Raw genomic sequence first — 10687 nt, forward strand, 5'->3', positions numbered from 1 at the left:
CTTTTTCATAATTTCTTCCCTCCACTCTTGACAAAACAGGAATGTAGATTTGAGAAAGGGATTGTTAATGATTTTTTTGTTTCACTTCTGCCCTGAATTTGTTATTGAACAACTTTTAAAAAACTGATATTTTTTAAAAATGACTTAATTTTTCAAGCTGATGTCCACATCTTACTGTTTTTTTCATAAACTATCAAAACATAGTGAATACTTATCAGACATTTAAGGACCTAATGTCTAAAAAGCCATAAAATAAAGACTGGTGATACTACTAAATAAATGCTTTAAAAAAAAATAAAACCTGAAAGCTAAGTTATCAATAGTGTACATAACATATCTTTTCTCAGAAAGTGTGAATCCGACCCCAATGTAGAAAGAGTTCCGATAATTACTTTTCCAGTAAATACAAAAAGATGATGTAGCTTGTCACTGCATTTCCAAAACACACTGGAACATTACTTAACGCAATGAACTGTAACTCAGAATTTGTTCCTTGATGAATCTATCTTGATTTCCCATCTAGGAAACTGGGCACCAGAAGAATCAAGGTGTCTTACGAAATATATTCACATTGTATGAAGTCTGAAGACCACATTGCACTACTACATTAATACCATATCCATTTAGGAGTGGCCAGTGCTAGAACTTGAGTTACAATAATAGTTAAATTTTTTCAGTTCTCAAAAAATAATTTGTATAGCTATTTAAAATGGGAAACAAGTTATTCTGTCCATGAATGGTTCAGGCTTTTCCATACTAGAACAGTGTCATAGCTAAAGTTAGGTTTTTGTTTTTTGTTTTTTAAGATGAGAACTATTTTTTAATAATTATTTTTATTTAATATTATTTATTTGCTTATTTTAGAGTGACTGAGAGAAAGAGAAAGTGAGAATACAAACTGCCAGGTCCAGGACTCGAACCATAGTCGGCCATGTGGGAGTTCAGCACCCTTAACCACCATGCCACCTGCTAGCCCCTAAGATTAGGATCTTAATGTTCAGTTATAAAAGATCTGAGGCTCAGTTACATCTCTATAAAATATTTTCTCAAGATTTTTCACCCAGTATTTTCCATATTTTCCATATATTGTCAGCCAATATAAAATGAGTTTTCATCTTTCTGCCAAATCCACATTTAGAGAAATATGAAACTTTTCATGAACACTTAAAGCATCTGAGTTTTTTGTTTTTATACCCAAATATACCAGCTTATAATTTTGAACCTCTTTTTCATCATTAACTTCCTAATGTACCAGAATTTGTATCTGTCTTTTTCTAGTAAAGTTGGTGATGGGATAAATTGGTTTTCTTTTTTAAAATATGTAACATGACTATTAATAATATTTTTATAGTTTTCAGAATTACAAACACACCTTAGGAAGGGAAAATGTTTTAATTAGATAATTCTGCTTTTTCTATGTGTCTATAATGGTTGACTATAAGTTAAAAGCAAAATATAAGACACTATTAAATATTTACAATAGTTTTTAATTTTACCTATATTACAAATTTAACTAAAGTGTGAATGTATATATATTTTTAATTGAGTTGTTTCAATAGTTGGAAGCATCCTGAAGCATTATATTGATTTTGAAATATTTGAATTCAAACTGAGTATGATTTGAAAATAAATTACAGGTTTTTAAATATCTAAGTCATAAAGCTCTTCATTGAATGAGGTTTATTGAATGACTTCTATGAGCTAGACACTGTGCAAGGTGCTATAGATGGACACAGAGATGAAAAATACACCATGTTCAAGGAGCATATAATAGTCATGAGTCTCTTAAGACGGATACATTCTGAGAAATGAGTCATTCAATGATTTTGTCATGCAAACATCATAGAGAGTACTTACACAAACCTGGATGGGATAGCCTATTATGCACCTACACTATACTATATATATATATATATATATATATATATATATACACACACATACACACACACACACAAGGTATTAGAATCTTACGGGATGGTTTTGTTATATATGTAGTCCATTGTTAAGCAAGATGTACTTATATAATGGCATGGCTATATTTGCAGGGGAAAGTGAGATCTGTGCATGAATAAGAGCAGTAAAAGGCTGTATAATCCATTGTGTCAATGAAAGAAGTGGTAAAAAGGATTGGGGGCATGTGGAAAGAAGTGGGACAGATTAGCAGGGTAAGGATACTAAAGACTCCCTGAAGAAATTGCTTTATAGTAGTGTCAAAAGAAAAGATGCAGTGATTCTGGGCATGGGTCCTTGTTTGCCTGGTTGGTAAATATGCTTTTATTGAATGATGAAGTAGTTTATATGTAAACTTTAGAAATTAAATGAAGACCTTGTTCAAAAACTTCTTAGATAGAAGAGAATAGCTTCTTTCAGGAGTAGATAAGTCTAAGAAAGTCACATTGTGTAAATGAGATTAGAACCTTCCTGACTCCCCTAAATATATCAGGATAATATGGCCATATGTAGTTCCACTACCAGAGAAGTCAAACAAAACATTTTTTTAAAGATTGTATTCAACCATATTTATTTTAATTTGACCAGAGATGGACAGAGTGAGAGAGAGAGAGAGGTAAAGTGAGAAAGCAAGCTGCCAGGTATGGGACTTGGACCATCGTCGACCATGTAGGAATCCAGCATCCTTAACCACCATGCCACCTACCAGCCCCCAAACAAAACTTTTAATGTGTTTCCTAAGCAGTGAGAAATGTGTAAGATGCCATACAAGAGTGTGGTGTGTTTACTGGTCCATTGTTCTAATAAAGGGTGCGTGTGCGTGTGTGTGTGTGTGTGTATATACACTTTTTTTTTTTTCTGGAGAGATTTCTGTTATAGGGCGTGTGCACTTGCTGGAGAGAATCTGACAGAAAGTAAGAAATTACCCCCCAAGGGGGATGGCCATGCAGCAATCCCTTCTCCATTCTCTTAGGATCTTGGGCACGCACATATACGCACCTGGCATGAGTTTCAAGTCACCAGTATGGGACTTGGACCATAGTTGACTACGTGGGAGTCCAGCAATAATAACCATTATACCATCTACTGGTCCAAATCAGGTTTATATTTTACAATAAGCATTACTTATGTGAAGTCAGCTCACTTTTCCCTGTTTCTTTGCTCACTGTTGATTCTTGCATTCTATTATTTATTGCTTAAGTTTGTCCTTAGTAATTTCACTAAAGCTCTTTGGTACAGTAGTAAACTTTGTAGGTCCTACTTGAAGTGCCTGTATTTTGCACTCAAATAATCATTTGGCATTATAGAATTCTAAATTCCCAAATACTTTGCTGCAGCAACTTGAATAGCATTCCACTGACTTCCAGCATATATGCTCTTGCTAATAAAGATCCAGATTTCCTTCTCTCGTAATGTTTTTATCTCTGTTCACTTTTTTTAGTTGAAAATTTTTAATTGATTTTGATGTATATAGAATTAAGAAAAACTGACTAATACAAAAAATAAAAGCAAACATTGATAAACTAGACTTAAAATACTCTGTTCTTTGAAAGACATTTAAAAAAAACAAAAATGTGGAACCAGCAGTTGGCGTAATGGCTATGTCGCTGGACTCCCATGTAGTCGACTGCTGTTCAAGTCCTGGACCCAGTGCTTAAACTCATGCCAGGCACATGTGCATGCGTGTCCAAGATCCCGAGAGGAGAATGGAGGAAAAGGGATTGCGGCGTGGCCATCCCCCCCACCCCGGGGATGGCCATCCCCCCCACCCCGGGGATCGCTTTCTGTCTCTCTGTCTCTGTCTGTCTGGCGAGCACGTGCCCTATAGCAAAAACCTCTCCAAAAAAAAGAAAATGCAAGTTGTAGATGTGGGAAATATTTGTAATATAAATTACTGATGAAAAATAAGTAGAACACTTTTATAAAAAGAATTGTAATGCCAAGGACACAGTGAAGAAAGTGTAACAACAATACACAGAATGGGGGAAAATTTGCAAATCATATATCTAATAAAGATCTTCATATCTAGAATATGTAAAAAATTTTGAGAGGTTTTTGCTATAGGGTGCATGCTCTTGCCAGAGACAGAGAGAAAGCGAGAAATCACCCCCCAGGGGGATGGCCATGCTACACTCCTTTCTCCTCCATTCTCTTCTCAGGATCTTGGGCATGCATGCACATGCACCCGGCGTGAGTTTAAGCCACCGGGTCTGGGACCCAAACCGCAGTCGACTACATCGGAGTCCCAGTGACATAGCCATGATGCTAACTGCTGGTCTCCTGTAAAAAATTTTTACAGATCAGTAACAACCCAGTAAAAAACAGGCAAAATATTTGGATAGACATCTCCAAAGAAGACATGGGGCCAGCAGATGGGGTAGTGGTTACATCACTAGACTCCCAAATGGCCTACCACAGTTCTAGTCCCAAACCTGGTGGCTTAAAAATCACACCAAATGCACATGTGTGCCTTCCCAAGATCCCAGAAGAATGGAGGAGAAGGGATTGCAAGGTGGCCATCCTCCCTGGCAGTGACTTCTCACTTTTCCTCTCACTGTCTCTGTCTCCAGCAGGCACACACACCCTATGGCAAAGCCTCTTTTTAAAAAAAAAAAAAAAAAGCCTTCACTTCTCTAAGGAAGACATATAAATAGGCAATAAGAACATTAAAAGTTGTTCAGTATTATTTGTCATTAGAGAAATGCCAACTAAAATCACAATAATGTATCACTAAACTAAAAAATCAAAGACTGACAATACCAACTGTCAGGATGTAGAGCAACTCTCATATATTGCTAATGGGAATGTAAAGTGGCACAACCATTTAAAATGAAAAATAACCTTGCGTTTCTTATAAAATTAAACATACACTTAACATATAACTCAGTGATTCTATTCCTAGGTATTTATTCAAGAGACATAAAAATGTGTCCAAAAAAGACATGTGAATGTTTATAGCAGCTTTTACTCATAACTGAAAACTAGAAATAAGTGTGTGTGAGCAGTTGAATAGATAAGCCATCTGTGATTCAGTCACAAAATGGACTATGACTCAGCAATAACAAAGAATGAACTACTCATATACACAGTGGCATGGAAGAATCTCAGAAACATGCCATGTGAAAGAAGTTAGACACGGGAAATTTTAAAACAGACATCTAGCAACTGTACTAGTTATCTTGCACCTGGATGCCTCGGTTACTCAAAAGATTGCTAAGTGTCAGACAGGACCACAAGTCACACTGGAAGGATTAATGGAGGGTTGGCCAGCTTCCAGGTGCATGCATCTCATGGTTGGCAGGACTCAATTCCTCACTGGCTGGAAGCCAGAGGCCTCCCTCTGTTCCTTGCCACATGTCTGATCCATAGGACAGCTCACAGTATGTAGCTAGCTTCCCACAGAGTAAATGACAGTAAGGGCAAAATGGAAGCCAGTGTTTTGTGTGTGTGTGTGTGTGTGTGCTTTTTTTTAGGTTTTTGCTATAGGGCACATGCACTCAAAGACAGAGAGAGAAAGCAAGCAAGAAATCACCCCCCAGGGGGCATGACCACGCCACAATCCCTTCTCCTCCATTCTCCTCTTGGGATTTTGGGCACGCACGCACACGCGCCCGGCGTGAGTTTTAAGCCACCAGGTCCGGGACTCGGACCACGGCCGGCTACATGGGAGTTCAGTGACATAGCCATTACGCTAACTGCTGGTCCCGGAAGCCAGTCTTTTTAAAACCTAATCTTAAAGATGAAATCAATACTTTTTGCCTCTTTCATTATAAATCATTAAGTCTAGCCCACATAAAAAGGTTTGAAGACCACGAGATGAGATTATTGGGGACCATCTAACAGGTCAAATTAATTTAAATGTAATGTTTTATATGTAATATTGCAGAATTACTATGAATAGTACATATTTTTAGAAGGCTTATGTATTAAACCCCTCATCTTTGGTTAATGCCTCAAATTCCATGTGTGTGTGTGTGTGTGTTCTTTTTTTTAGGTTTTTGCTATAGGGCACATGCACTCAAAGACAGAGAGAGAAAGCAAGCAAGAAATCACCCCCCAGGGGGCATGACCACGCCACAATCCCTTCTCCTCCATTCTCCTCTTGGGATTTTGGGCACGCACGCACACGCGCCCGGCGTGAGTTTTAAGCCACCAGGTCCGGGACTCGGACCACGGCCGGCTACATGGGAGTTCAGTGACATAGCCATTACGCTAACTGCTGGTCCCGGAAGCCAGTCTTTTTAAAACCTAATCTTAAAGATGAAATCAATACTTTTTGCCTCTTTCATTATAAATCATTAAGTCTAGCCCACATAAAAAGGTTTGAAGACCACGAGATGAGATTATTGGGGACCATCTAACAGGTCAAATTAATTTAAATGTAATGTTTTATATGTAATATTGCAGAATTACTATGAATAGTACATATTTTTAGAAGGCTTATGTATTAAACCCCTCATCTTTGGTTAATGCCTCAAATTCCAAAAAGAGATGTGACCCTTAGTTTAAGGGTTTAATTATAAAATACACCCAGGGAGAATTTCTCTTTGGGCTTGAGTAATAGTACTATATTTTTATACTGTATTTACCTAAAATTGGATATACTGTACTTGCTCATCATCTGCTTTTGGTAAAGGAGAAGGTAAGCAAAGAGCAGGGCAAAGCTGGTAAATCATGTAAAACAAAAACAGCACACTTTTTTGCCTATGGTTAGCAGACCTGTTGCTAAACCACCTCAGTTTTCTCATCATGTTATACTGACAAAATGCATACTAACATGTTTAGCATTTTTTAACAATAGCACATGCATGGGCACACAAGAAAGGAGAGAAAGTACCTTGGTAGGGTCTCCTCATGCTGCAATCCTTTTTCCCCAGCCCACCAGCACCTCAGGATCTAGACACCTGCACAAGCATCCAGTGTGTATTCAGGCCCTCCAGGGGACCCAAATCTGCAGTTGCCACATGGCTCCCAGCCTTGCAGTGCACGTGTGTTACTGCTGGCCCACTGAAGCTGGGCCATTTTTAGTATTTTGTTTCTGGACTTCAGGTTATAAACTTTGGGTTTTCCTTTCTTTTTTTTTTTTTTTTTTTCTGCTATAGGGCACATGCGCTTGCCAGGAAAAGAGAGGAACAGAGAGACAGAAAATGAGAAATCGCCTCCCACCAGGGGGAATAGCCATGCCACAATCCCGTCTCCTCCATTCTCCTCTCGGGATCTTGGGCATGCACGCACACGCGCCCGGTATGAGTTTAAGCCACCAGGTCTGGGGCTCAAACCGTGGTCAACTACATGGGAGTTCAGCAACATAGTCATTAACCTGAAAGGGGGTAAATCATCACACTGAGTGTTCAACAGACCTGAGTGATTTTCTATTATTCTCCCAATTTTCTATACCCCTGTCACCTTAAGTTCTATTTTCATGTACTTTCTCGAATTAAAATTGTAAAGATTAAATGAGTGAATCCATGTGCGCCACGTAGAATAACATACAACAGATAGTGCTCAATCCCATTATTAAAGCTGATGCCGTTGTTCTCTGCCGTTTTGATCTCCACAGCCCACCTCAATTTGGTTCACTTTTCTTCTTCTATACCGTTCACCTATTTTCTGTTTATCTTTCAGTATCACTTTTGATTTGGCTCTACTAAAGTTCCTTCTTTTTGTTCGTTACCACATTTCCCACAAGTCTATCTGAACTGTTTCCATTCTCCCAAAATGAATCACCTACTCACGGAGAAGATGGTCTATTAAAACCTCCCTCTTCGTTCTTCTTTCCACTTGAATTTCTTTGTCGAGACATTCTCCTTTCTGCTTCAACTCTCAACCCTTCCTGTCTCAAAGGAAGGTGCATTCTCCTATTGCTAACCCATCCATCTCTCTTTTTTCTTCAAGCCGTCATATGGAAGTGGTCTCAGCTACATACAGAAAATCCCCAAATAACAGTGGCTTAAGAAAAGGTGTTTCTTTCAAGTGAAAGGAGGCTGCTGAGGACTAACATAGCAGCTCCACAAGTTGTCAAGGACTCAAGTTTTTCTTTCTTACTATGTAATCTGTAAGGTAGGGTCTGCATCCTTATGGCACAAAATTATTGCCACACAAGACCCCATCAAGGTACTTGCTCTCTCTCTCTCCCCTTTCCTTTCTTGTGTGCACATGCATGTGTTATCAGCAAAAAAAATGCTAAAATTTTGTCAGTATGTCATGAGAAAACTGAGGTGGTCTAGCAAACAAGTTTTCAAGAAGTAAAGTTTAAGAAGTCAGGGAAGACCTTCCCCCTTTTAAGATGATGTCCAAAAGAAATACACAACACTTAGTTTATATGTAATTGACCAAAATTTTGTCACTTAGCCAGATCTGGCTTCAAAGATGGCTATGAAAGGAGTAATTTAGTTGGAAGACAATATGTCACTGATGGTCTGTGACTCTAAGAAAAAAACTGACTTTGTTACACAAAGTAGAAGTGAATAGTTTTGGTGAGGTATTCTAATCTTTTTTACCTCCAACATTAATTTCCATTTACTTCTATCTCTTCCCATCGCTCCTTGAACATCTTGTCTTCCCCTTAATAGGAAAAAAAAAAAAAAAAAGCTCATACTAGTCATTCTCTTCCTTTCACTTAAAGAAAAAAAATATATATTACTGTCCTTTATATGTGCATTTCTCCCCAATCTCTAAACACCATCTCACATTTAGATTATATACCTTCCTAATTAGTCTCCGAGTTTCTTGGAGGCACTTAACACATTTCTCTTTATCCCAACCAAATCTTTAAATTTTATATGTAACTTCTCAAATAATACACGACAATGTTGTTAACATTATCGTTAACAACAGAAAAGTACAAATAATGTTAACATTTTCCTTAGCCACAGCCTACATTAATAAGGATTTTGTAATTTGTTCATGTGAAACAGAGAGGAAAGCCTTCTATTTCTGCGGGTCTATTTCCCCGAAATAATTGGTGTTTTTCCTTTTTATTTTTTCAAGAGAGATTTTTGTTACAGGGTGCGTGTGCTTGCCGGAGAGACAGAACGAGAGAAATCACCCCTCAAGAGTGATGGCTAGCCGCGCCGGGCCTGAGTTTTAACCACTGGGTCGGAGTCCAGCGACGTTACCATCACGCCATCTGCCGGTCCCAAGGACAGTCTTTTTTCATCTCTGCAGTGAGAGCTATGACCGGAGCGATTGTGGACCTTAATCTCCTGCTTTCCGGCCCCGAGGAGGCGGGGTGAAGAAAAGTACGAGATTACCGCGAGTTGCGGGATCCGCACGGAAAACGCGGAGACACTTCTCTGACGCACTTCCGGAGCGCCAGAGCAGACGCAAGTCGCTGGGCCTGCTGGGGATTGGGAAGTTGGAAGCGTCAGCCGCAAGGATGGTGGTCACCAGGTCCGCCCGTTCCCAGGCTGCGAGGCACGCCACGTCGCCTCCACGCTACCAGAAGGTAGGAGTGCGCGGGCCTCCCGCGTTTGGCCTTGCCGTCTCACACACGGCGCTAGGCAGATGGCGTGGTGCCAGGGCCCGGCGCGGCGTGAGGACTGACGGAGCGGGCTGGACCTTGCCGCGTGCTGCGATATACCAAGCCCCGCGCCAAGTTTCTCGTGGGAACTGTTTAAAAACAGCCTTCGCGGGGCACAGAGATGGCATGATGGTTAAGACGCTGGATACCTACAGTGGGGACCAAGGTTCGAGTCCTGGATGCGTGGCTTCAAAACCACGCCCCTTGAGCTCAAATGGAGGGATTGGCAGAGGTGGTGGAGAACTCTGCTGTTCCGATCTGGGTCTCTCCAGCGAGCGCACGTGTCCTATGGCAAAAACCTGTATCAAACAAAACACTTTGCCATTGGCCTTTAAGGATTTGTTAATGAGAGAGTAGGTAACGAGTTTGTCATTTAGCTGCTGAATTCAGATGACAGATCAAGGCCTTTTACCTTACTGTTAGTTAACACTGTACCAAAGAGGTTAATTTCGGCCACCATAAATGACCTACTTTCGTGAGGTTTTCACATAGAAAGCTGGTGATGGCCCAGTGACTCTTTATAATGTGGAGAGGGATGTGGTAGCCGCCTGGTGGGTCCCAGTGTCATTCTTATTCTGTGAAGGGAACAAAGCAGCACTTCTCTCCGGTTTGTAAATGCAAGGACAGTAAGGGCAGCAGTCTGTTTTATTGATGTGTTCATAAACATCTTTGTTCAGTGTTCTCCTTCCTCTTTCTGCTGTTTGTGGGTGGCAGTCTAGGTCCACCTAGCGTATTTGACTTAGAGTGGATAAAATTCTGTTTTCACTTATTTGTTCTGCCTTTTGAAGACAGATCAAGGACAAATGTGAGTCAAGAGAAGAAAATACAGAATTGAAACCAGTATATAAATTTTTAATTTTTTTCTAAATCATTAGTTTGGAGTCTTTTTTTTTTATCATCATAATCTTCTTTATATTACATTGGATTACATATAACTTTACATTGACTTCCATTGCTTTTTCAAAAGGGAATGCCATGCATGTCAGTCAATACAGAGGCATCGATCTCCCGGCTTTATCATTCAAAGTCTTTTCCATGCATTTCCCAATAACTATTATTATTATAATTTTTTAAAACAGACAATCACTGTTTCTCATTTTGCTTGTTAAAAGACTTCACCCATCATGAAATACTTCCCAGACCAGTCCAGTTGAGAATACTATACACGTCATCTTCAACAGATAATAAACCATATCTATTTCTCACTAACAT

General features: G+C 39.4%; 1 protein-coding gene across 1 annotated transcript in view; it reads left to right on the forward strand.

Moving 5' to 3' along the window:
* The first annotated feature begins 8951 nt into the window (after positions 1-8951).
* DNTTIP2 (deoxynucleotidyltransferase terminal interacting protein 2) overlaps positions 8952-10687 on the forward strand; it is a 14580-nt gene continuing 12844 nt past the window's right edge. The window contains exon 1 of the mRNA XM_006165738.3: positions 8952-9400. Within this exon, the coding sequence (XP_006165800.1) occupies positions 9332-9400 (69 nt within the window). The 5' untranslated portion in view covers positions 8952-9331. The remainder of the gene's footprint in view (positions 9401-10687) is intronic.

Source organism: Tupaia chinensis, unplaced genomic scaffold, assembly GCF_000334495.1.
Source record: "Tupaia chinensis unplaced genomic scaffold, TupChi_1.0 Scaffold144016_1, whole genome shotgun sequence".
Taxonomy (NCBI): Eukaryota; Metazoa; Chordata; class Mammalia; order Scandentia; family Tupaiidae; genus Tupaia; species Tupaia belangeri.